The sequence below is a fragment of the Gopherus flavomarginatus genome, chromosome 6, assembly GCF_025201925.1.
Source record: "Gopherus flavomarginatus isolate rGopFla2 chromosome 6, rGopFla2.mat.asm, whole genome shotgun sequence".
Taxonomy (NCBI): domain Eukaryota; kingdom Metazoa; phylum Chordata; order Testudines; family Testudinidae; genus Gopherus; species Gopherus flavomarginatus.
Window position 1 is genome coordinate 32,190,020 of NC_066622.1, and position 26,649 is coordinate 32,216,668.

General features: G+C 43.5%; 1 protein-coding gene and 1 long non-coding RNA gene across 8 annotated transcripts in view; one reads left to right on the forward strand and one right to left on the reverse strand.

The window, feature by feature from the left end:
* The window catches only part of LOC127054498 (uncharacterized), a 9,070-nt gene extending 7,976 nt beyond the window's left edge, over positions 1 to 1,094 (forward strand). The window contains exon 3 of one of the 2 annotated variants that reach the window (XR_007775268.1): positions 466 to 1,094. This is a non-coding gene — a long non-coding RNA (uncharacterized LOC127054498). The remainder of the gene's footprint in view (positions 1 to 465) is intronic. The other variant, XR_007775267.1, reaches the window with a different exon arrangement.
* CAPN1 (calpain 1) overlaps positions 204 to 26,649 on the reverse strand; it is a 45,535-nt gene continuing 19,089 nt past the window's right edge. For all 6 annotated transcript variants that reach the window (XM_050960714.1, XM_050960711.1, XM_050960713.1 and 3 more), the window contains 17 exons: positions 20,819 to 20,952; positions 20,497 to 20,665; positions 17,633 to 17,716; positions 16,020 to 16,105; positions 14,699 to 14,773; positions 12,157 to 12,317; positions 10,386 to 10,561; positions 9,875 to 9,886; positions 8,664 to 8,875; positions 7,903 to 7,942; positions 6,781 to 6,846; positions 3,183 to 3,240; positions 2,676 to 2,740; positions 2,369 to 2,437; positions 2,011 to 2,089; positions 1,101 to 1,217; positions 204 to 328 (listed from right to left, as the gene is read on the reverse strand). In XM_050960714.1, the coding sequence (XP_050816671.1) occupies positions 219 to 328; positions 1,101 to 1,217; positions 2,011 to 2,089; positions 2,369 to 2,437; positions 2,676 to 2,740; positions 3,183 to 3,240; positions 6,781 to 6,846; positions 7,903 to 7,942; positions 8,664 to 8,875; positions 9,875 to 9,886; positions 10,386 to 10,561; positions 12,157 to 12,317; positions 14,699 to 14,773; positions 16,020 to 16,105; positions 17,633 to 17,716; positions 20,497 to 20,665; positions 20,819 to 20,952 (1,713 nt within the window). In that variant the 3' untranslated portion in view covers positions 204 to 218. The remainder of the gene's footprint in view (positions 329 to 1,100; positions 1,218 to 2,010; positions 2,090 to 2,368; positions 2,438 to 2,675; positions 2,741 to 3,182; positions 3,241 to 6,780; positions 6,847 to 7,902; positions 7,943 to 8,663; positions 8,876 to 9,874; positions 9,887 to 10,385; positions 10,562 to 12,156; positions 12,318 to 14,698; positions 14,774 to 16,019; positions 16,106 to 17,632; positions 17,717 to 20,496; positions 20,666 to 20,818; positions 20,953 to 26,649) is intronic.

The window sequence follows — 26,649 nt, forward strand, 5'->3', positions numbered from 1 at the left end:
ACACTAATATGCCCAAAATTGGTGAGATGGCTGGGACAGAACCAAGAAATCCTAATTCTCTATCATTTGCACTAAATACTGGAGAACACTATCACTACCTCTTTTGTGGCTGAATGTGTAGTGAATTGTAATTATTGTTCTTATGACTCCTAGAATAATGAACAAGGAGAGGAGCAAGACTAACATGGGAGGTGTTAATATCTACTCCAGAGGACCAGCTATGGGAAGTAAGAGACCCACACAAACCAGTGGAGGAAAAAAATATGTACCTTAAATAAGTCGAAAGTGACAATTCCATCTTTATCTGTGTCCAGAGATTGAAAAAACCCTACAGAGATGGGGGAAGAGGGGAATGTTTTGTAATTATTATTTTTTAATTGCACCGTTTAAAAATGTTTATGCCTATGGGTAATTCTCAGACCTCCTATAGAAAATAGTATACCTCTGAATTCTCTCCAAATGGAGTAGGTACTGCTTCACCAAGAAAACCTGCTGGAGAACATTTACCTTCCCTTTACTGCTTTTTAATCCAACATTGCATCAGAATCCACTGAATGAACCACGTACAATTCTGGCTACCAACAGAATAAAGGTAGGATCTAGCCCTTTCAAATCTAAATAAAGACGGGGTTAAAAAATAAATGGGAGTGCTGGTATTTGCAATAAAATTACTAATAGATACTTCAACTAGTAATCTCTCCATCAAAGAGCTATCCCTGCCCTCTGCCATCTACCATCTTTTATAGTCTGCTAAACCCAATAAATAGCTGTACAACAGTTATTAAATATTCTGTGAGTAGCACCATCAACCAGTGGCTCACAGTTAAGATTTTGAATAGTGCCAATGCAAAATGCTGACTGTTGGGAAAATACTCACTGTCAGCACCAAATGGGTTACTTGGTACCATGGGCATTAGTACCCAAACTTCATGAGCTGGCACAGATCAAGAGAATATTTTAAAGCTGAGTAGGTTAGTCTGATTTCCAGCTGGGTTGTGCACAGCAATATCTGTATAGTACCATAACAGGAAATTCATACCCACGTGGTAAGAAACAACAAGTCAGAAACATAAAAATACTCTCAGAAATTTTGTACTCACTGAACATGGTTTCAAGTCGCACTAAACAGCACACAAAGTTATCGAAGTCAACAGCCAAGTCAGGCTCAGAATAACGGGTGATGATCAATTCATAGAGTTTCTTGTTCAGTTTAAAGCCTGTCAAGACATTACTATATTAAAAAGTCAAGCAATTTAAAACAGCATTACATCACTTGATTTCAGGCCACACAGGTATTATGTGGAGTAAACAGAACAGTCTTGGAAAGTCGTGTATGTATAGCGAGATCTGTTTATTCATCACTGAGGCCAAGAATTTAGCATGATTCGGAAAAGGATTGGCCATTTATATGGATAACCAGAATATTCTGAATTATAGTAAGGATTAAAAAACCCACGAGTTTTGGACAGGATATAAATATTTATGTTGTAGGATATTAGCCAAGAGAGGTTAGGAAGAAACTTTCTCTGTAGGCAGGTTACTCCATAACTTTTTGAAGCAGCTTGTATGGGCACTGTTGGAAATGGGATAGACTGTTAGATGGACCACTGATCTGATCCAGTATGATTATTCTTTGCTACTACCAATCAAATCTTGTCATTCTGGGTTGTAACAAGCAACTACTCAGGTTTTCTGTGCAACCACAAGAGGGCACATCATTTCTTGTGCAGAGCACAGTAGCACTTAGGTCAGCTACATCTAAAACAAATTTGCACAGATCTTACTGGAGCTCTCTTCTTTAGCTTTGCTCAGAATTTTAACCTATTGTACAACCATTTGATCATTTTTCTACAATGCCTAAATGGATTATCTGACAAACCTATCAAAACCTTGGTTCCACCGTGGTTGGAATAAAGGGTACAAATGGTAGTTGTTTGGTTTCTGATGGAAGAGATAATGAATTAAATGCAAGGTAGTAAGTTAACTCCATCAAAGTATGTGATACATCACCTGCAGACTCCAGCGCCATTCGCATTTCATAGGCACTCATGCATCCAGACTTGTCTAAATCAAATTTCCTAAAGACAGTCTTAAAAAAAAACAAAAAAGGACACATGAGGGTACTGGACACTCCTGCAGTGGGGTAAGCAATCTCATGGACTGTAATAAACAGAGTCACACTGTCTACTGAAAATATGCAAAAGTACCACATTGCTGTGTACACGAACAACAAAGACTGGATTAAAAAAAGCATCACATTTTCAGTGCTGGTACCAGAGCATTTTCAAGTGACGTCGGAAATTCTCGGTCATTGATATGGATAAGCTAAAGGAAGCAGAAGCAGGGGATCAATAGCAACTTCACCTACCAGGTAACTCCTAATTTTGTTCCAGAGGATGTTGAATTCCACCAGTCCTAATTTCCCATTTCCATCTCTCTATTCAGGAAAAATTGTTAAGGAGAAATGTTTGCAAGCTTACTTCCTGAAGAGGAACTTCCTCTCCCATCACACCCCAAGAAGAAACCAATCCAAGTCTCCACTAAACACTAGCACCCTGACAGCTATGTCATTTTTACTTAATTTAAAAAAAAATCCCCTCATGACTGGTCTACATCTTACAGGCATGACACAACCCAAAGGGCCAGGATGTAACAAAGATGCAGAAGAAGGATACATCCATGAGGTTCACCATACTTCGGCATGACTCAGTACTGAACCCTTTAGTCCGGAGGTCTTTATCTGGAATTTGAAGCAAAGAGGGGGCAAAGTTAAGGCACATAGCAGAGTTGTTTATAATGCACTGTGTGAAAAGCTAGCATCCTCATTACAAACATTTGAGCTTTTTTTGGTTCTTTTCAGATTTCATGTAAGAATGCAACCTTAAAGCAGGAGTGAGGCAATAATCATTTTCATTTCCATCCTCTGCTAGTAGATAATGAGACTGCTTCCAACCAGTAGAAGAGAGAAATATATTGATTCTGTCTCCTATACTGATACTCAAAAAAGAGTGCCAGTGCCCAAGCTACAGCTGCCAGTCTGGGTGCATCAGACTGCTGGTACTACTTCAAGAAGAGAACCACATGGTACACTAGATTAGAGACTGACCAAGAAATATGCAGATTCAGACTATAACACTAATAGGTAAGCTGAATTATGTGATGCTGTTTTTTCTATTACTTACGTTTACTTATGATTTTGTTGAGGATAGTCTGCAGTTCTGAGACACTGATTTCCATATCCTAAAAGAACCAAAGAAATAATACTGCATTTCTATTGTCTCTCACCCCAAAGTGATTAAGCTGATGTACAAATTATGTACAGAACTATCCATTGCTAAGATGCAGCCATATTTATTAGATGAATTGTGGCAGCAAGTAACAGCGCAAAGCAACACCACACATTGGTTTAGGATGGGAAGTGAAGAATATGCTATCCAACCGAAACTTCCGGAGACTTTTTAGAGGCTGAATGTAATTACTCAAATTGGAATTTGGCTAAAATGACTTGGACCAAATCCTCTATATTTCTATGACAAGTCAGTGGCTATTGTGAAAGTAAAATGAATTATATTGTGAAAATAGAAAGGATTAAAGAAATGCTGTCTGTACCTTTAAGAAAAACTGTTGGAATACTGCAATCCAGGTGTCAGGAATACAGACATTCACATAGAACAATTGCACCATTTAAGGGCAATTGGTGAAGTATTAGCCTCAGATCCATAAAGAGTTAGTAAGGAAGTAGGATATGCATGCTGTGCCCCAGGTGAATTTTACAGTTTTGCTTTCTTTGTTCCTTTGTCTGATTCCCGCTCTTTTATCTGTATAAATAAGACTGTTTTGGCCTTGCATGGCCGCTCACATATTCTGAATGTTATTGGCAGAGCGCTGTGCTAATAAAACAGAGTGGTCTGACAAATTGTGAGTCCTGATTCTAACTTTGACACTTGAGATTCATAGATTTAAAGGCCTGACCTTCTGCATAGCACAAGATGGAGAGTCCCACCCAATAATTTCTGCATCAAACCCATAATTTCTACTTGAGCTATAGCAAATCTTTTAGAAAGGTATCCAGTCTTGATCTGAAGACTTCAGGTGATGAAGAATCCACCACATCCCTACCTAAGTTATTCTAGTGATTAATTACCCTCACTGTTAAAAATGTCCCCTTATTTCTAGTCTGAATTTGTCTACCTTCTGCTTCCAATCACTGGATCTCATTGTGTCTTTTCTGCTAAATTAAAGAGCAGTCTATTTTCAGAAATCTCTTCCCCATATATTGACTTGTGGAAGAGGATAAAGTCACTTTTCATTCTTCTCTTGAGTAAACTACATAGACTGAGCTTCTTAAGTCTCCGACATTAAGGTATGTTTTCCAGACCTAGAATCGTTTTTGTAGCTCTTTTCTGTACCTTTTTTCCAATTGTTCAACAACCTTTCTGAAATGTGGACACCAGAATGGTCTCACTAATGCCATGTACAGAGGTAATACCACCTCCTTTCTCCTACTTTATATTACCTTGCTTATACATCTAAAGACTCTGTTTGCCCTCTTAGCTAATTACCATCACACAGGGAAGTCATGTTCAACACTAATTACTATAAACTCTGGGCTGGTGCTATCATTTAGGCCAACTAGGCAATTGCCTAGGGCACCAAGATTTGGGGGGCCAAAAAGCAGCATCCCCAATTTTTTTTAAAGCATTTCAGCGGCCGTTGCACTGGGAAGGAGAGGGTCTCTGAGCAGCTGGCAGGCATTCCAGGGGTTACCCTGGGTCAGCGCGCTGCTGCCGGAAGCCAGCCCAGGAGTTCCCCTGGGTCAGCGCGCCACCGCCAAGAGGCAGCCCAGGGGTTCCCCTGGGTCAGCGCACTGCCCTGGCAGGCATCCCAGGGGTTCCCCTGGGTCAACGCGCTGCCGGCAGCCCAGGAGTTCAGGCTGCCGGTGGCACGCTGACCCACGGGAACCCCTGGGCTGCCTGCCGGTGGCTCAGACTCCCTCTCCCTCCCAGCACAGCGGCTGCTCCATCCCATGCGATTCTTTTCATTGCCGGCAATGGTGCCAGCAGCTGAGCAGAGCTCTGAAGCTCTGCTTAGCGCATGTGGCACGAGCCTGGCAACGGGCGCGACAGCAGGGCTTCTGGAGCAGACATGAGCTAGGGTGGGGAGGTGCCGCATGGCTCCCAGGGGGGGAGAAGCTGCCGCCAGGGGGGAGCTGCTGCGAGGGAGGGGACGTCTCAGAGCAGGGGGGCGCAAGGTGAAAGTTTTGTCTAGGGCGCGAAACTTCCTTGCACCAGCCCTGCATAAACTGTCAAGGCAAAACCTCCAGCAGCAGTGCTCCCTCCTCCTACCACATGGAGACATTAATTCAGTAATGATGCAGTGGGGAAAGTGCCACCTAAAAAGATAGTCAACACCATTTCATGTAGAACCTCATTTTTCTTTGGAAGTAATCCATTCAGCTACTGAGGCCTAATCATACTTATCTCCTTACATCACGTGAAGCAAAATGTTAGTCTAGCAGCTGGACTAAGGATGGTATGGGGAGAAAAGATTTAGAATTAGACGATTCACAGCTCAAATGTCCTAAACCCGAAAGAGGACAAACAATACAGCCAGCTGATTTTGCTGAATAATTGGAAAGCATATTATCTTGTGTAACCTATAGAGATGATGCTTGTGTATGTTAGATTGTAAGGTAAATAAAAAACTGGTTTTTGGGCCTAAACTTGGGCTTGATAATAATAAGGCCTAGTAAAACACAAGTGAAGGAAAGTGAGACAATTCAGAGAAAAGTTAGAGAGAAATTATGGTCACGTAGTAAATATGTTTTTGTTTTAGCTGATTTAAGCAGTTGTTGTAAGGAAATTTTTAGATGGTTTGGAATATTGGTAACTGCCGAAATTGCATTGATGCAAATGATAATTAGAATGATGTTTGATACTTAAAGGCAATAAGTAAAAGACATTCACTTGGAGTGTACAGAAGATTAAATATGGTAGTGGAAATATAGATATGGTAAAAGGTAGACTTAATTAAGGGGCGTTGTTACAATTGATTATAAAAATAGTAGTATGCTGATTTTATATTAGTGCACTCGTTCACCATTAAGATACCATTAGAGAGAGGATTATATTCCTCTTCTTCTCATCCAGAGAGTAATCATCTCTGGATGCACCATTTCATCTTGGAATGTGTGCATAAAGGCAGTGTACAGTTATATTGTAATGCCTGTTTGCTTCAACTAATTATTGTATTTTAAATAAAATCTTTAATTCTATCATTCACAGTCCTCCAATAAATTAAATTATCTGTCACTGCTCTGGAGGATCAGATTGAAAGAGTGCAGCTTGGTTCTATTTCTGATCTTTTAACTCTTACTTGGGAACACATAAAGCAAGGTTACATTTGCTCCAGCTGCTCACAAAATGATATTGTAATAGGTAGGGACGCCTCAATGGGACCACTATATATAGAACATAGATTTTTCTTTATACACGTTGCTTTTCCACCCACTGCCAAAGGAATAAGAATCATAGAATATCAGGGTTGGAAGGGACCTCAGGAGATCATATAGTCCAACCCCCTGCTCAAAGCAGGACAAATCCCAAGACAGTTTTTTTTTTTTTTTTTAACCCCTGTTCCCTAAATGGCCCCCTCAAGGATTGAACTCACAACCCTGGGTTTAGCAGGCCAATGCTCAAACCATTGAGTTATCCCTCCCCCCAGCCACACTACCTCCATAGTAGCCCCTTCATCTTAACTCAGGAAGAACAGCACACTTACCGCTCCAGCAAGCTGCTTGAAAAGTTGCTTGAAACTGTCATCAATCTCACTTTCAGAAAGCACTTTCTAAGGAAAGAGAACAAACTTTTGATTGGCTACTTCTCAGAAGAGTAAAGTACCCAGCCCCTGAAAGGCATGCAGCAAGGAAATATGCATCTCAGGAAATTTGTTGTGAGCCCATGGCTGGACAGGAGAATACAAAGTAGTAAAGATATCATGGCAACACTAGCAAAGTAGTAGAATCTTACATTTGAATATTTGAATCCCACATTCAGCTTCTCAATAGTAGGGGAGGGATTGTGCAGTGAAAATAATGCATTTAGCTCCTGAGGGAGTTAGGTTTAGGTCACTCAAGCAATATCTTCGCCAAGGGTGGCTCCAGGCACCAGCACGCCAAGCACGTGCTTGGGGCAGTAAGCCCCGGGGGGGTGCTCTGCCGGTCACCACAAGGGCGGTAGGCAGGTTGCCTTCAGCCTCATGCCTGCGGAGGGTCTGGCGGTCCCATGGCTTCGGTGGAAATCCCACAAGCGTGCCGCCAAATCCGCGGGACTGGGGACCTCCCGCAGGCATGCTTGGGGCGTTAAAATACCGAGAGCCGCCCCTGACCTTCGCACCACTAAATCAGAACTCTTACACAAGTCCAGTTTCCCCAGAGAGCAGTGACTTGTTGCATAGGGATGGGGAACTATAGTAGGTAAAAATCTGTGTTCAACCCAGATCTTCTGCTGTTGAGGCCTCTGGTTACATGACAACTTGACTGACTCAGCTTCAGAAGTTGTACTACATGGATAGAGCCATAGTAGCTAGTTAGGAATATGGCACTGATAGATGGATCTTTGGCTTCTTATGCAAGGAAACAACACTTAGTAATTACCAAGTTCTAGTTGTCTATTCTACTGGAAAGGTCAAGCATGGAAAGAAAATAATTTTAAAAAGTTGTCAGAAGAATGTATGGAAAGAGGAGGAGCCTCATATGATGACTACATAAACAGGGCTTTCTGAACATAGCCACAGGCTGTGAATTGAAACCAAGTGACTGCTAGAACTCTGAGTGGTCTTAAACCTCAAAAAGGAATCCTTGGTCTCTGCTCTTGCAGAAGTTAGGGGATAAGGGGTTCTTACCTCATCTGGAAGATTAGCCTGGATCTGATCATCCATCTCCCTGCAGAAACACACACAAAATGTCCATGAAGGAATCAAAATAGCAAAACCATTGTGGCAAGAGAAGAGGTACTGTGTGGTCACAATATTGTGTGAGCATGTGTAAATGCTATACGTTAGTTCTCAGGGGGGAAAGTTTCTGGGTACAAGAGAGGCTGGTACCTATGTTTCAGTAACGTTTAGCAGCCCCAAATCCTTACGGGCCCAGGCAAATAGATCACAGGCTCTAATGCAGGATCTCTGGCATAGCAGGGCACAATACTATCCGTTGTATCAGCCCTCGCTTTTTCCAACCATCACATCTCCTACATATTGGTTTCCACAGCCACACGGACTAAAGGCCTTGGCTGATCTAGAATAAGTAAGTTTGTGTCACATTCCTTCTTCACAGTCAGCCAGAGAGAGAACAATATAATGCTTGGGAACAAAGATTCCCAAAGATTGCAAAAACATGATGATAGGGATACATGAATAAAATCCCACACTCATGTACTAACTGCAGCCCTGTGAAAGGGCCTTGATATTATTAAAATTTTCCATACATGGCCCTTGACTGGGAAGCCCTGATAGGCTAGCATCAGTTAGAAAAAGTATGGGGATGCAAGAGGTGGTAGTGGTACTGGATATGATTCATCCCTTTATCTTCTGGGACCCAATTCCTGAAAAACGGCTACTAGTTCACACAAAACACTTGCCATAATCAAAGACTGAAACTTACTTACTCAGTTCCAGCTTTTTTCTCTGAGAAGACCCTTAGGACAAAATCTCCTTCCTTGTTAGGTTCGAAGGTGGAAGGCACAACAATATACTCCCCTGGAGGCAACTTGAAGCGTGTGCTGACTTCACGAAGGTTTATGAACTGCTCCGAGCGGGCTCGCGAGGCATTCGCCAGGAAGAAATCTCGTTTCAAGTGAACTGCAGACTGGCCTACAAACTGCCAGAGAGAGACATATAGTCACCGCCATGAGCTGGCAAATCTTCTGCTCCACACAGGCTGCTAAAGGCCCAGTACAAAGATCTAGCTAACCTGGATGTTTCAACAGTACCACAATAAAAGATAAGAAGGAAGATCCTTGGAAAAAGGCAGAGGGTCCTTTGGAAGCACAGTGGTCAAGACGTTAGCATTTTTCCTCTGTGCCACATAAGTTTTCCTGCCCAAATAACAAGTGAAAATAAATGTATTGGCTGCCACATATTGAATCAAACCTCAGGTTCTCATATTCCCAGCCTGCGGGGTCTGAGAACTGCATCACGTTCCTTTGGCTAACTCAAAAGCAGTGTTGTTGGGCTCTGAAGGGAACTGTACCATCCCTCTTAAAACAAGTGTAGGATGGCCCAACCCAGAGAAGCAGAAAGGCTGCCATTAAAGAGAAAGGATGGTCCAGTGGTCAGGGTAATAGCTGAGGACCTAGGAGACCTGGATTCAAGTCCCTGCTCTACCAGACTTCCTGTATGACTTTGGGCAAGTCACTTAGACTCTCAGTTCTCCATTTGTAAAACAGGGATCCTTCCCTATCTCACAGCGATATTATGAGGTGCTCGTATATTACAGTGATAAGAGGCAATATAAGTACCTAAGAGAGAGATTTAGAATAAAAATAGGACCTCAGAAAACTCACACACACACAAAATGTCACTACAGTACATCAATTCCTGTTAATGGTGTGCCATTAGAAGAATGAAAAATTCCATAAAAGTAAGACATGCTGTTCAGACCTTGATCTGGATGAATATCAAAGAACTTTCAGGTTGTCTGGGATGGATATAAAATAAAAGCCTTGGAGCCACCTTGATCATTTCTAAAGGAAGAAGTGTCCGAATCCAAAGTGAAGCCACATTATGCATCATCATGCAATGTTACCCCTACCAAAAGGATTGATTTAAATATGCATTACCTATGGTTGGTATCTGATGAAAGAATTTCCATACGTACCTCACGAGGAACCTGTAGAAATACAAATTAGAAGTCAGTAAGTTACAATGAAACTGTTAGCCAACAGGAAAAAGATAACATCTATATTTAGTTAGTTATTTGCTTGGCCAGTCATCTTCTGCAATCCTATAATTACCATTTAAAGTATTTATGCCTGGATGACAGTTTAAGCAATGGCTTCCCCTCACATCCCTTTCTTCTCTTGTGTCATTGCAATGAAGGATACATGTTGTTCAGGGGCACTCACCTTTGAAGCCCTAGGTCACCCGCCCCCATCATTGTTCCTATAAGGAAGCCCTGCTGCCCCAACACGCTGGGGTGACAAGTTAATTCATCCAAGGTGCAGAGGCAGCTCAACAATGAGCTAACATCTGAAGGCTAATTATATCCAAGTGAGCCTATTAATCTTATAAAGAACTGTTATTCTCAGAGGGGAGAGAGACAAGAAGGTTGTGCTAATCAGAAGCTAGGAATCTCTGAGAGCACAGATTGTTACTGAGCTCATAGTTACCTCATAGACAGCAAAGCCAATGGTCTCCATGTCCTTCCCATATCTCCTTTCCCTGCGACGGTGCTTCTGCATGAGTGCCAGGAGAAAGCTGCAGCCCGATTCTCTGCTGTAGTCATCATCATTATCATCCACCTCTTCCAGTCGGATTTTAAACTGAGGGTTTATCCAGAATGTAGCTGAATGGCAGGAAGAGAAAGGAATAAATTAAACAATATGCTATCCTTACATATTCCTGGTTGTTTTAAGTATAGGGTAAGTCTGCACTGCAATTACGGGGCATGACTGTGGATCATCACGTAGACATACCTAAAGGCTTGTCTACACTTACATTTTATTGCACTCTAACTTGCTGGCTCAAGGGTGTGAAAAATCACACCCCTGAGCACAGTAAGTCTGAGCACTTTAAAGCGCTAGTGTAGACAGGTTCTGAGCGCTGGGAGCCACACTCCCAGCCCTCGGAGCTAATCGCCTCATGGAGGTGGATTACCAGGAGCACTGGGAGAGGTCTCTCCCCTCGCTTGCGCGTGACCACACTTCAGCGTTTTGAAATTTCCAGTGTAGACATGCCCTTAGATAGCTTTAACATAGCTATCTTGGGCACTGGTAGCAATAAAGCCATGGAAGCATGGGCTAGATCCCCAAGTAATAACCTAGGGTTCTGGGTGAGCTTGTGGAAGCCCGGGATGCCGCAGCTTCAGTACCATTGGTACCCAAGCTAGGTTGGGTCTATCTACACAAGCTGCGGGCACACACAGTTATTGCACTGTAGATTTACCCTTTGAGCCAAGAGTCTCTTACGAATGCCTGAATGTCAGGAAAACCTGCCCACCCCAGTACAAAACAATCACTGGGAACGGACAGACCAGTATTCATGGTTATAAAAATGTTCATTCATAGTTTAAATTGATTGCAACAGTGGTAATTCAGCAAATATATATCTAGAAATGAGCTTTCCTCATTAACATGGGTCTCTGCAGAGGGTATTTCCAGTAAACTACAATCACTTCCTCAGGGAGCAGTGAAATTGGTACATCTCAGTGTAAAACTGTTTTAACAGCCAGTATCAGGCTAGTTTGATAAAATCAGGTGTTCTGGGTGGGTTAGCACTAAGGGCTTGTCTACACTGGCAAGTTTTGTCACCAAAAACTGCCTTTTGGCATAAAACAGCAAGAGCGTACACACTACAATAGGACTTTTGTCCCGAAAAACACTCAGTTTTGGCGACAAAAAGCTTCCACCCCTGTAAGAGACTTTTGTCTTTTCCTCTCCCTTTATTGTGGGCAAAAAGCCAGTGTAGACACTGCTGATTGTTTTGCCGATAGAACTGGCTTCAGTATCCCACAATGCCTGCCCTGATTGCTCTGCTCAGTGTTCTGATTTCTGCTGCCCTGCAGGCATGCACCCCTCCCCTTTCAAAGCTCCGGGAATCATTGGAATGCTCCTATTCTGTGCTGCACTAGGAACACAGCAGCGCGGCTGCAGGGGGAGGGGGACAGACTGCTGCGCTGCTTTGCCATTCCTCAGCAGGGAGAGCTCACAGAGCTGCTCATGATGCTGCTCTCGGCAGCTGAGGGGGCTCTGGGAGAACTTGGGAGAGAAACCCAAGATGGTGTCCCCAATGTGGACATGATCTGTCGACATAGGGAGCAAGTGTGAACACCCTTTGACGATTTTTGTTTTGACGACTTTTGGATGTTGACATAAGTTTTGTCAACAACATTTGGTAGTGTAGACAAGCCCTAAGAGTAGCACAGTGGACCATATACCTTACCTGGAAAATTCCTGCAGCCTCCAGCTGTGCTCCCCCGTCTCCAGGTGCCATCATAGAGTGTTGTGTTCCACTTGCGGAAGGTGCGTGCTTTCAGTGCATCTGGAGTAAGGTTACAGATCTCCAGCCGCGTGAACTCTCTCAAAAAGTCTTGGAAGGACATCCTAAGAAGAAAGAAATCAAGTGAGCTCACACAGGTGTCAGAGAAACTACTGCAAAGGTCTCTCTCACGTCAAGCTGGGTGTGAAGTGGTTTTCCTAGCCCATGTACATTTTTGAGAGTGCAAAATTTTTTACATCCCGAATCAGGACAAAATTCAAATCATATTTCCACAAACTGAAAAACAAAAAACAAAATTCAGCTCAGGTCAATCAAAATATTTCTATTTGATAATTCTAAAACATTTTTATTTAGATTTTTTAAAGTTCTAATTAGCTTAGATTTCTAAATAAAATCATCTCAGATCAGAAAAGTAGGTTTTTCTTTTGAAAATGTTGAAATGTTTCATTTTGACAATTTTGAAATTTTTTCAACAGTCAGGAAATTTGTATAAATTGCCCTGTTTCACAAATTGCTTCGGTTTCAACAAATCTGTATATTTTGGTGAACAAACATTTCATTGAAAGAATCCTAATCAGCTCTATCCTTAGGACCCAGGATGCATCTGATGATCATGTTTTATGTAGATATCAAAGCTTTCCACAGCCTCTCAAAGAATAGAAATCTTTCTGTTCTACCCTGATCCTTCACCAATTCATGCCTTTTATTCCTTGCTTCTATGGTAATAATTTCTGGCTATAGTGAATCCAAGACCTTATATTTTTGATGTATTTCTTATTCAAAATCCCACAGCAAAGGAGTCCAAGCCTTTGCAAAATCTTTTTATAGTGATTAGTGAAAACCAACATCACTACCCACTGTTTCCTTGTACCTCCCCTCCCCCACTTTGATCTGTTATATCAGGGTTGGGCAAACTTTTTGGCCTAAGGGCCACATTGGGGTTGCAAAACTGTACGGAGGGCTGGGTAGGGAAGACTGTGCCTCCCCAAACAGCTTGGCCCCATCCCCTATCCGACCCCTCCCACTTACCACCCCTTGACTTCCCCCCTCAGAACCCTCACCCCATCCAACCCCCCCCACGCTCCTTGTCCCCTAACCGTCCCCTCCCAGGACCCCCCACCCCAACCACCCTCAGGACCCCACCCCTATCCAACCACCCTGCTCCCAGTCCCGAGTGCTCTGACCCCTATCCACACCCCTGCCCCTTGACAGGCCCTCTAGGACCCCACACCTATCCAAACCCCCATTTCCCATCCCCTGACCCCTATCCACACCCCCTCCCCCTGACAGGCCCCCCGGGGCTCCCATGCTTATCCGACCACCCCATCCCCTGACCACCCCCCAGAATATCCACCCCATCCAACTGCCCTGAGCCCTGTCCCCTGACTCCCCCCCCCCGGGACCCCTGCCCCTTATCCAACACCCCAGCCCTCTTACCATGCTGCTCAGAACAGCATGTCTGGCAGCCGCGCCGCCTGGCCGGAACCAGGCATGCTACTGCTGTGCTCGGCAGGAGCGCACAACCCCGCTGCCCAGAGTGCTGCCTGCGCAGCAACGTTGCTGCAGGGTAGGGGGTACCCGGAGGAGGGGCCAGGGTTAGCCTCCCTGGCTGGGAGCTCAAGGGCTGGGCAGGACGGTCCTGTGGCCCGGATGTGGCCCGCGGCTGTAGTTTGCCCACCTCTGTGTTATAGCCATGTGTTGTCTCTTGTCCTATACTTAGATTCTAAACTCTAACAGGCAGGGACCGTCTTTTTGTTCTGTTTGTACAGTGCCTAGTACAAGGGAGTCCTGATCCATGAGTAGGGCTCCTAGGCTTTATGGGAATACAAGTAAAAAATAATAATACTCTATAAATTTATTTTATAAATTGCTTAGATGTTAGAGGGCCAGATCCTCAGATGGTATAAATCAGTCCAACTTTATCATCTTCACTTGAATTTCCCTGATTTGTGCCAGGTGAAGATCAACTCCATTGAGTTCATGGTGGATTTTTTTTTGGTAGGGGATCAGGTGGGTGGGAATATTATTGTCAGCTGCAAAGACCAATCTATTTTGCTGTTTTTCCCAGGTCACTGACTTCACAGGAAAGAGGGATGGCTCAGTGGTTTGAGCATTGGCCTACTAAACCCAGGGTTGTGAGTTCAATCCTTGAAGGGGCCATTTAGGGATTTAGTTGGGGATTGGTCCTGCTTTGGGCAGGGGGTTGGACTAGATGACCTCCTGAGGTCCCTTCCAACCCTGATATTCTATGGTTAGCCAAGTGCCACTCTCCAGAATAGCACAAAATTGATTCCAGGCAGCACTGACATCCATTTGCAGCGAAAACATTTGCTTCCTGTAGCATAGGTTTTCACTGGTAAAAACACCACTTAAGACAAATTTAAAAAACCAGCATCTCAGTTTATTTGTGCATATTTAAAACCCCTTTTAACTTGGTCATGCGAGTGTAAAATAAGGGTTAGTGCAAATTGTACTTTCCGCTTACCAGAATTCCCCATCTTCCATTTTAATCCTTAGCTGCTGTCCCACAGATGGGTCCACCACGTTCCACTCAGAAGAGCTGCAGGGGGGAAGCATTTCAAACATGCCGTGAATCCTAAAGCTTGAACAACTCACAGTAAATTAAATTCTGGAAGAAGGAGGTGCAACTCCATTGACCTATCGGAGCTCTGCCAGTTTACAACAGGGCTGAATTTGGCCCATTGTGGGAAACATTATCATCCCACACTGCTCATTAGTAAGAAAAATATCATCATTACTGGCTGCAGACATGTGTGGTCTGTATTCCAAGCTGTTCCTGTGCTGTGGCTCAGCAGAATATTTCCAGTTCCACAAACTGGGTGTAGGATCCAACCAAAATACCTCTTGTTTTATAAAGATGTGACCATAAGAGCACCTCAGTGCCAGGTGGCATATTGTTGTTAGGATATTTACCCAAAGGGTGGCATGTAATGTATCACTGGAAAACTCAAAACGCATTGATCATTAATATTATTGGGTAGTATATGTAATAGGTTCGTATATCATCCCCATCACCATAATATCTGAGGGTCTTCTGTATTGCAGTAAGCAATGTGACTAATATCTGTCACACATGGTTCATTCTGTCTCTCATCCTTTCCATAGGGGGAGAATTGTGTGTGTACTGGAATGATTCGTCTTGGGATTTTTATTTATTTGTTAAATGTACATGCTGGGGACTGAACAAATTTGCAATAGATAAAGCCTTTTACCTCTAGGTCACTAATTCCGATACAGACTGGTAATGTTCCTTTCTGACAGCTATTTGCCATTTATCCAAGGTCCTTATCACCTTGATATCTAAGCAAGGAGAGCCTACATGAAGTGAACTGATACATCTGCACTACAATTCCTAGTGGGCAGATATCTACAGCTCATTAACCATTATCCTAGTTAGCACTATTTGGTCCCCTTTTCGCCAGCTGCAGCAGTGTACAAGGCTGGAACTACCCTCAATTTCAGATCTTCCTTTTAAGTCAGAGTGGAGATATGCTAGCAAGGGCTGTGTGTGGGAAGCTTGATTGCTACCTAACCTATGTGCTGTAGAAGTTCAGTGTCTAGACCTGTCAAGCTGACGCCTTCCACCAAGAGGAAATTTTATTTATTTTTTTTCCCTCTCCAATCTTCAGCAGGGGTGCTGGAACAATTTGTATAGTGGGGGTGCTGAGAGTCATTGAACCAAACTGTAGACCACTTCAAACCAGGGGCTGTGGCAGCATCCGCAGCACCCCTAGGTCCAGCACTTATGATATTCAGAATCTGTATAAAAAGGAGTTGATCCTTACTTGTCACTCCAGGCTCCAGTCCATTCCACCTCTCCCCATGGGTTTCGCATTCGAATTAGATTAACTCTCTGTCCTCGGTAGTTAATCTGTAATCATCACAGATATCCACTTAGAGATACAGTAATACTTGCTTTCTGTAGTATTTATGCCTTACAGCCAGGTGCACAAAGAACTGTCATGTAAAAGACTACGATGGAGAGGAGAAAAACATAACTAGCTTTTAATGCGAGAGTGCTATGAGGAAGAAAAACTGCAATTAGCTTTAAATGAAAACAACTTTTTCACTCGGTAGAAACTGTTGTGCAGAATTTGGATACTATTGGGATGAATGCTATAATAAAAAATAAAACAGATCAGATAGTGAGAACACTATTTCTTATGACCAAGAACTGTGTGGATCCATGTCACTGTGCTCTACTAATTAAGGCCCTAGCCACAGTGGTATCAGGACCCTACTAGCTACAGTCATATTTAAACATAGTTATAGCTAATAAGCTTCTGATTCACTTGCAGGCAGTGTTTTAAAGGAATATATATATATATATATATATATATATATATATATATATATATATATATATATATTTCTCTGCAGATGTTTAGAAACCATACATAGCAGGTAGCATTGTGCTTTAAAACTGACCAATCTAGTTTCACAGTCTTGGTGAATCACATATAGGCATCAAGAAGTATATGAGATTTTAAAATTCTTTCAACTTTAGTAATCCAAAAGTGTTATTAAGTAACACATTGTACAAATCACTTTCTTTGTGTGAAATCTGTCACAAGTGACAACCCAAGATTACAAACGAACAAAGAAACAAAAAATGTTGCCTTATTTATAATACTCAAATACAAAATACTAAATCGCGCAGAGACTTTCAAGTGGTAGCTTCAAAAAGTTAGTTGCTGGTTCAAAGGTATAGGCTTTTCTTAATGCATTATGATTTTTAACCTGACATTCCCTTGAAACTACCAGGACATCTAATTGCTGCAGAGGGCATGGGTGAAACAAAGCTGGAGAGTGTGTATTCATGTGCCAATCCTGGCATGTCTCATGGGGTTTAAGCAATAGTTGATGGTCACCCTATTACCTCAGACAGGAAAAAAAAAAAGAACTCCGCTTATTTTCTGCAAAGTCACAAACTTGTAATAAAATACACGCTAGGTGGTTCTGCCACAAAGACCTGCTATAGCAGAGCAGCTCGGGATGGGGTAGGCAATGAAATATGGATCTGCCAGTGTACTGCACCCACGCCTCTTCTGTTTGACTTACTATTTATTAATCCTAGCTCTATAACCCCACGATAAACACTGCAGTTCTGATTCTTTCCAAAGGTCTTGCAAATCTCTCCAGACAACACACAGCATATTTTGTCTTTTTAAACTGCTTTATACCTGAGACGCTCAAATATTCATGATTTAAATCCCAGGACATGGGTGTCTGAGATATTATTGTTCCTACTGTGTAGCTAAGCAGGCTCAGGTGAAGGGACTTTTGCAAGGTCACACAGCGGCAGAGTTGGGAATAGAACTAGGAGACCTGATTCCCTGTTCTAACTGCTGCACAACACTCCCTCTCTTCAAACTCTTCAAGGGAATGAAGACTGTACCTGTTTGGCTCCTGTGACCGAATAGGCATGACCCTTCACCAGCTTTTTAAATGTTACAGCCTCCATGTCAAGAGCACTGGTAATCTACATTTAAAAAAGTACACAAGAATACATGTTAAAGTTGTCATTGACTTCACCTCTGTCCCTAAAAGAAAAGGCATATTAACTCAAACTTAGCTTACACATCCACACACACACACACACAGAATAAACCCCAGTTCATGCGAGGACCACAGCTGAACATGTACAAAGGAGCCAGCATGCCACTGTTTTATTTTGTTTGGGTTTTTACAATGCAACCATCACTGTGGTACCTAAACAGCATTTTTTTTTTTTGGATGTGGAGCCTTGCTCCCTCCCAGCTGCTCTAGGGCAGTGTTTCTCAACATTTTTTTAGGTTGATGACCCTTTATTCAAAATAAAAAAAATTGAACCCTCCACCCCACCCCATATTTACTATACAAGAGTAAAAAACGTATTAATTAGAAGCCCATGTAGTTGACGTGGGTGTGTTTTCAGGACTGACAGAATAACTGACCTTGAAGGTTAAGAGTGTGCAGAGAATGAGGGAGTAAGATTTTCTTTGCTCTAGATTGTAATAAAATGTTCAACACTGCACAATCCTCCTTGATTACCTTTCATGACACCCTTGGGGGTCATGAACCACTAGTTGAGAAACATTCCTCTAGTTTTTTCTATGTCATTTATAAGATCTTTTAAAACGAATGCAGAAACTCTTGAAACTTTATAGTGTTATGAGCTGGGTGATGCGTTGTTATGGGATTAAGGCTGAACTCATCCTTCAATTAACAACTATAAACATAAGCCCCATTTTAGCCCTGGTCTACACTACAGAGTTAGATTGATGTAAGGCAGCTTACATTGACCTAACTCTCAGCATCTACACCAAAATGCAGCTCCCACCAACGTAAGTCGCCCACTACACCAGCTTAACAACTCCATGTCTGTGAGAGGTGTAGCACTTAAGTCATTGTAGTTAGGTTGACAGTGTCTGCGTAGACACTGTGTTGCTTACGTCGACTGTTGCTGCCTTTCAGAAGCAGACCTACAATGCCCCACACTGAGAGTTAAATCAGTGCAAGCACTCCTGGTGAGGATGCACACCGCTGACACACAGAGTGTAGTGTGCCTATGGAAAAGCTATTTAATTACCGCGATGGCTGTACGCTGATGTAATGGAGATCAACTTAATTTTGTAGGGTAGACTTGCCATTTGGTGTATGGGGGAGAAGGTGCAACAGACAAGAAAGACTGTCTTCCTCTCTCTGTCTAATGGAGCAGCTGAAAACATGGTGGTTGACCCTGGGGGGAACATTTTGAGTTAGGAGTGCTGGCTAACGAGTGCTCTTGATGCTGTGAGCAAAAGAAGGTGTTTCCTGCTATTTAATTCCCATGCACAGATCTGGTCAAGGGAAAGAAAACAACTTCATCTCAGCCTTTTATTTGACTTGAGAATTCTAGATTAACAAAAGAGGTTATTTCAGCAATAGTGCTCGAGATCATCCTGTTGTCATCAAATACGTAGAACCTATCATGTTACTATCACAAATAGCAGAGACCATCATGTTATTGAACAGGCCCATGGTATACAGGCAATAGCTCCCCTAGGAAAAGGCCCACTGGCTGACCAGCGAGAGGGGGAACCACAAGATGGCCATCATGTACAGTTGGTATGGAAACAGCAAACAAACAGGCAATGGTTAAGAACTCTCTGCACTTTGTATGTGTATCTGGGCTAAGGAAGAAGTGAAGCTTGCTGTTAGAAGAGATGGTAGACAGGTTAATATGAGACTGGCGCACGCATCCGTGAGTTCCAGGAAGTCATCTGAGGGAATTCCAGTGGATTTACTTTCTGAAGCAAATTTAGATTAAGTGCAGTTTCCTACAGTATATATGCAACCATCACCACCACACACATTTACTGGACTGGTGCAGAATGTAAAACCACATGTACCCAGGGCTCTATGCACCTTTGCCATACAGGCTAAACAACAAACAAAACAGAAAACAATTTTCCAGAAGACAAGATGGAGATGAAAAGAGCCATGGTCCCAACCCTCAGTCCATGAATCTCAGCCTTGAGAAAAGACGAGCTTTGCAATGTACGGCAGTGTGTGTATGTGCACACTGCAGGCTGCCCATGAAGCCAAAGGTTAAGTGACTTTAACCTCCTGATGGTCAGTGAATCATTGACACTTGAAGGCTTTGTTGCTATTATAAAACATTTCTTCTAACGTGGGACTTGGGGATTTGCTGTAAATATTGATAGGAGATGCACATATCTCAGCAGCCACGATGAGTGCTCCATTTGTTTCCAAAACTTATCAGCCATTTTGGAACAAAGCTCTGTTTTTGTTAATGAATTTGGGCTTGAGAGCCTGCTTAGGGAGGGGGCCTCAATGTGAGCCTGAAGGTTTATTTTCACTGCAGCAGTTAGCTTGGGTGAGTACACTCAAGTCAAGCTAGGTTAGCTCGAGTGAAAGCAACCACACTGCAAAACAACACTTGAACTACAAAGAGTGACTGGATTAGCAGAGTGAAATTGGATTGGCATCTGGTGTATTGTAAATCAAGCTGCTGCATCCCTACTGCACTGCTAGCTTGAGTTCAGCAGACACCAAGAGGAGTTTGCTTGTGTGTGTGTGCCCACACTGAATGGTTGCCAAAGGAACTCAACATGCCCAGCTAGATGACCAGGCGCCAAGGGATGCTTGAGCCACTGCCTTGTTTTGAGAATGAGCAGCCCCAAATCCCCAGCCTATTAAAATAGTCCAAGACCCACTCTCTCATCACCACAACCGATAAGAAAAAGGTGCAGGATACCCTACAAAACAAGAACTCACATCAATGGAGCAGCCAAGCAGAGATCCCCTTTCCAGAGCTTTCAGAATAATTTGATAAAGGTCACTGGGGGGTTTCCGAAGCTCGTACCATTCGGTGACCCCTCCAGTGAAGTCTTCAAAGCCCTCTGAGGTGCTTCCTCCAGACAGAGCTTCATAGCAGCCATTCACCCTGAGTGAGAATGAAGAAAGCAGATAGTTAGAATTTTCCCATTGCTGACACACTCTGGGCCACATTAGTCAGGAAATATCCACTAGCCAAGTGCTTGGTACATCATGGCCATTTCCAAAGCAGAGCTAGGCAAGCCCAGACCCTGGCACTTACTTGGCATAAGCTTTCTCGAGTAGGGCACTCCAGAACTCATTGCCTTGTGCCGAGTGTACAAAAGCCAGCTTCCCATCCTTCGTCGGGAGAAGATCGTCCACTACAACGTCCACCCACTCCCCAAACTGCCAGATCTGCACAGAGGAGAGATAGAAATATGCAAATTGACAGTGAAAATAGCTATAGGTTCTAAGGTCACCCTCGTCACCATATTATCCAAACGCCTTCCAAAAATGCATTAAGCAACATAGGGAATGAACCACGTGTACTAGATATTAACCATCTCATCTGCCCAGGGAAAGAACTGTGTGGGCAGTGTCTGGTGAGCTAGGTTGTTTAGTGTGTGTTTAGCAGTTCTTGTCAAAAACACAGTTTCAATTCTAGTGTAGACAAACCCATTTTGAGAGAAGAATTAATTTTTATAATACCACTGTGTAAACGTGGACACTAATCAACTGATACAAATGTTTGCATGGCTAATTTTGCTGTACCACATGCTACTCACACTGGTGCTGCAGGATGCAAAGGCTATGAAAATGAGAAGGTCATGTTCTTTGCAGAGGTCTGGCAAAGGGCCCAGGCTATTTGTTACTGCTGTTGCCCAAACAACTGTGTGGTAATTAAACCCTCCAAACTTTGCAAGTCAAGGGATGGAGCACTAAGATTCCATTCAGTCCTTACAGTTAATGGGCAAAGAGGTCATGGAGCTGTCTGAAGCCTCAGTTCAGCAAAGTACTTTTGCAAGTGCCTAACTTTAAGCATGTGTCTAATTTATCTGACTTCAGCAGGACTCCTCACATACTTAAGAACATGGCTAACTTTAAGTATCTTGATGAATTATTGCCCAAGTACCCTGTGAATGTGAACCAGAAATGAAATTTTCATTAATTGGCTGAGCTTGTGAGACATTACACTTGATGGCATTTCTGTTTGGATGTAGAATCAACTCCCAAACATTGGATCTCATTATGCTTTTTTCTCCTAGATAAAAGAACTGTCTACTATTAGAAATCTCCTCCATGTAGAAACATACTTATATGTAGACCATAGTACAGTCACCTCTAAACTCTCGCTTAGATTTGGGATCTCAAACTCAATTTACTTTTGGACCAATGCCAGTCCTCAAATCCTCCCAGCAGGCCAATAATGTCACTCATGCCACCCAGAACCCAGCCCCCCAAACTCCACCCCCCATCTGCCTAAGGCTCTGGGAGGGAGTTTGGGTGGGGAAGAGGATTGGGGTGCAGGAGGGGATGGGGTTGCAGGCTCTGGGAGGGAGGCGGGGTGCAGGCTCTGGGAGGGAGTTTGGGGGCTGGGGGGTGCGGGAAGGGGGTGCAGGCTCTGGGAGGGAGTTTGAGGGCAGGTGGGGGAGTCTGTGGGAAGGGGGTGCAGGCTCTAGGAGGGAATTTGGGGGTGGGAGGGGTTCTGTGGGAAAGGGTGCAGGCTCTGGGAGGGAGTTTGGGTGGGGAAGAGGATTGGGGTGCAGGAGGAGGGGATGGGGTTGCAGGCTCTGGGTAGGAGTTTGGGGGCGGGAGTGGGTGCAGGCTCTGGGAGGGAGTTTGGGGGCAGGAAGGGAGTGCGTGGAGGGGGTGCAGGCTCTGGGAGGGAGTTTGGGGGCTGGGGGAGTTGTGGGGAGGGGGTGCAGGCTTGGGGTGCAGGCTCCTGGAGGGAGTTTGGGAGCTGGGGGTGTGTAGGGACATGATGCAGGCTCTGGGAGGGGGTTATGGGGTGCAGCGCTTATCTGGGGCTCCAAGGTGGGGCAGGCTGGGGAGCCTCCATGTGCTGCTGCTCTCAGGCACCACCCCTGCAGCTTCCCATTGACCACAGGAGCACTCAGGGTTCTGATAGTGTGCGGAGGCACAGCCCCACCCCATCCTGCCCTAGGGCTGCAGGGAGGGGCCAGCAGCCACATGAAGCGAGTGCACAGAAAGCCGCTCAGCTCCATGGCACTGCCGGTGGTGAGTGGGACCCCGGCCGTTTTAAATCTCCCGAGGAACGTGTGGGGGTGGGGGGAGCATCCAGGGCAGCAGGAGGGGCCAAGGGAGAGATCTGGCCCCAAAATTGCTGCAGCCCTGCAGGCCACATTGGGGAGGTTCTCGGGCCACAAATGGCCTGCGGGCTGGCACTTTGAGACCCCTGTCTTAGATAAACAAAATATTTGTAACTTCTTTAGTCTCAGTATAAGGTATGTTTTCCAGACTTTGAATAATTCTTGTAGCTTTTTTCTGAACCCTTTCCAATTTTTCCAACATCCTTTTTGAAGTATGGACACAAGAACTGAACACGGTATCTAGTAATGGTCTTATTAATGCTACATCCAGAAGTAATACCTGTGACACATATGCAGTATCCTGGACAAACCTTATGGAATTAAATACAACCTTACTGAACTTAGCTACACCTTATGGAATAGTTTTAATACCGTTGGAGTCCATTGTACTGAAAATGCAAATGTTTGTGCACTACAGTGGAATTGCATAGCACTTCTTTAGGAGGAAGGCAGGACTAATGCAATTTCTGGGAGATACTAAGAACCTCAAAGGACTTTTGGGGACAATGTGTGTGCAGTGGATTTCCTAGGAAATATATGGGGGTGAAGGGAATGCAAATGACCCATCTCAAATCTGACCTTTTTAAGCTGCATTTTGAGCAGAGACCCATTGTTTGGCTGATTACTGATTAGTCTTTTCAAAGACCCAAACTGGATAAATGAGTGAGTCTCTTGGGAGTTCTTGTTCAGAGCAAAGGGTGTGATGAACTTGAAATCACAGAAAAAAAGCTGGGGTGGAGGCCGAAGGACTGCTCCACCTAGAGTTGGTGCTACAGTTGGGACGATCTCTGGTAAGCTTATTAGCAGGTACATAGGTTCTTTTATTGTTTTTAATGTGTTTTCTCTGTATTGCTTTTACTTTAAGGAAAAAATGTGCTTGCTTAGGAGGAGCAGTGTGGTAACTTATCTGTGGTAACTACACTGTTAAACATCTCTGAAGAAAAGGAAAAAGAAGCCTGCTTAGGCAGCCTGTCTTTTGCTGAGGATATCACAGGATGGTCAAGGGACTATGCAGCATGGAAATATCCTGGTCAGAAGGGAGGCGAGGAGGGAGAGAGAGACATGTCTTCACTCAAGAGAACCCACGGATAGGGAGCTATAAGCCTGAAGTGGGTGCCGTTGCTGGATCACAGAGGGGGAAAATACAGGTGCAGTTGCATTGAATTGTCACAATACCATCTCCCTACTCCCACTTTGTAGTCCCCATCTTATACATTGAAGGATTATGTTCATCATCTTAGCTACAGTATCACACTGGGAGCTCATGTTATCTTGTTATCCCAAGTCCTTTTCAGAGTCACTCTTTTAAGTGAAAGTCAATGGGAATGCCGCTCCTTAGTGGAGTAGAGGGATTTAACAATATTTTATATATGCTTCCAAAAAAAAAAAAAAAAAAAAATCCTGCTTGTTTCTGCTGCTAGAACTGTAGAAAACTTTGAATGGAGCCTGGTTTAATAATGAGATCTTCCATTATCTGATGTGATGGAGTATGACATCTGCTCACAGCCGGCGAGTACAGGTTGAAATCAAAACACTGCACTGTCATCTTCTGCATGAAGTGTTAAATGCACAGCTCGTTGGACTGGGAAATAAGGTTCTGTAGCTGTACAGTTACATTTAGACATGTGATTAGTAACACAGCTGGGTGTGGTTCGGTCAGAGTGCACAAGGAAGGTACAATTTTAAAAACAGTACAGAATCAGACCGACATGCCTTGAACATTGTGCAATCATTAACACTTGTGCCAAAAAGTCCTATGGTTATTTAGCAGCATTTTACAGCGTATTTAGTATCATTTTGCACACGAGTAAGCAACAAGATGGAGAGTCAGGCCGATTTTTATTTTAATTTTTTTTGGTGGTTAGATGGCCCCCATTGCTGTAGTGTCTGCACACATCACACTCAATATATTTATCCTCAGCCCTTGAGGTAGGCAAGAACTACTCTCCTCATTTTATAAAGGGAGAATTGAGGCACAGAGAAGCTAAGTGGCTTGCCCTAGGTCACACAAAATCTAGGGCAGAAAGGTCTCGAACCCAGGTCTCCTAGATTCTGTGTTAATGCCCTAACTACCTGATCATCCTTCCTCTTACAGTCCTGTTGTGAAGACCTCATCTTGACTAACAACTGGTGATTGAACTGGGGATCACCACAGCTAAAAGCATGAGTCTCTAGCATTTGTGCTAACAAGGCAGGTTCTGTAGCTGTGGGCTAATACAGAATAAGCTTGGGGTAGGGAAAGGGAATGGGTGACCCTGTGTGTTAACGCACTAGTCTTTCACCAGGGGAGATTGGGGAAGTTTAAACGCATTTGGTGGTTTTAACTTAGCCCCTAGTCAACATATTGTCCAGTTGAGAAAACAAACCCTAGTCTGTGCTTAGAAGAGAGCCAGAAATGGTAGTGCAAGAGTAGATAGCTGCATTTCAGAATACAGGGACATTGGCAGAGGTGCTGGCTGGCTGGGATAGAACAGACTGGTGCAGATCAGTACTGAGGTGCATTGGCGGAGCTAGGGAGGGAACGTACACTATACAAGTAAGCATTGCTCTCACCTTGGTCTCCCTCTGCGGGAAGCATCTACTCCCTTCAAGTGTTTCAATTGTCAAAAACTGAATTTTCAATTTGTTTTAATGAAATTCAGAATAACTACTTCACTCTTCAGGGTTTCTACACTGCTTAGTCATTGCAGCAACTCAGCTCACAGAAACTGGCCTCTGTCCAGATCAGTCTCACTATCAGGACAAAAACATGATCGTTCAGTTCAAGGCTGCCCAGAAAGCAAGCACAAATTCTTGATAATCAGCCTGGTTTCATTCCTCATTGGTAGGAGCATCAGTAGACTAGGAGGCACCTACGAAGGCATCAGCGCAGTTGCAGTTCCTCTCCTATGCGGTAAGACCTCAGATCAAGATTTTATGCTTTTTATTTTATTCAAGTGCCCAGAAATATCATGATCCTGAAATTAGTCATTCAAGTTTAGGGATTTCTAAGGTGCCTAACATGGTATCTTAAATTCCAGCTTCCAAAGACATCATTCAACACTTAGGTAATATGAAGATGCAGAGAAGGTGCTAACCCTCCAATTAAAAGTTCATATTAAAATAGACGATAGAGTTTTAAATTCCAGTTTTCCAAGTAGAAATGCCACAGAATACGTAACTGTCACTTCACGATACAGCTGATATTTGCCAAGGCGACAACACAGAATTGTCATGCCAAATTTCTACCTAAATTAACTATAGGCCATTTTATAAAGTAGCCTGGTTAGATGATCTGGTAAAGAACTAGAGCAACACATTCAGTATTTTATAGCTGCAAAGTACTTTACATAATTAGTTAATTAAGCCTTAGGGAGTTAAAATTCATTAATTTAAAGGCCAGAAGGGACGATTAGATCACCTAGTCTGACCTCCTATAAAAGACAGGCCATAGTATTTCCCCCCTTCATCCCTGTATTCAGCCCAGTGACTTACGTCTGACTAAAGCATCTCTTCCCAGATTGAGCTGAAGACCGCAAAAGATGGAGAATCTGCTATTTCCCTGGTGTGTTCGTTCCAATGGTTAATCATCCTTACTGTTGAAAACGCATTGCCTTATTTCTAACTGGAGTCAGGCTGGCTTTAGGATCTTCTTCTAACAAGACATTGGTTCTTGTTATGCCTTCCTCTGATAGATTAAAGCGCCTTTTAGCACCCAGTCTTTTTCCCCCATGAAGATACTTATACACCGTGATCAAGTCATTTCATCTTTTTTTTTGATCAGCTAAATTGATTGAGCTCT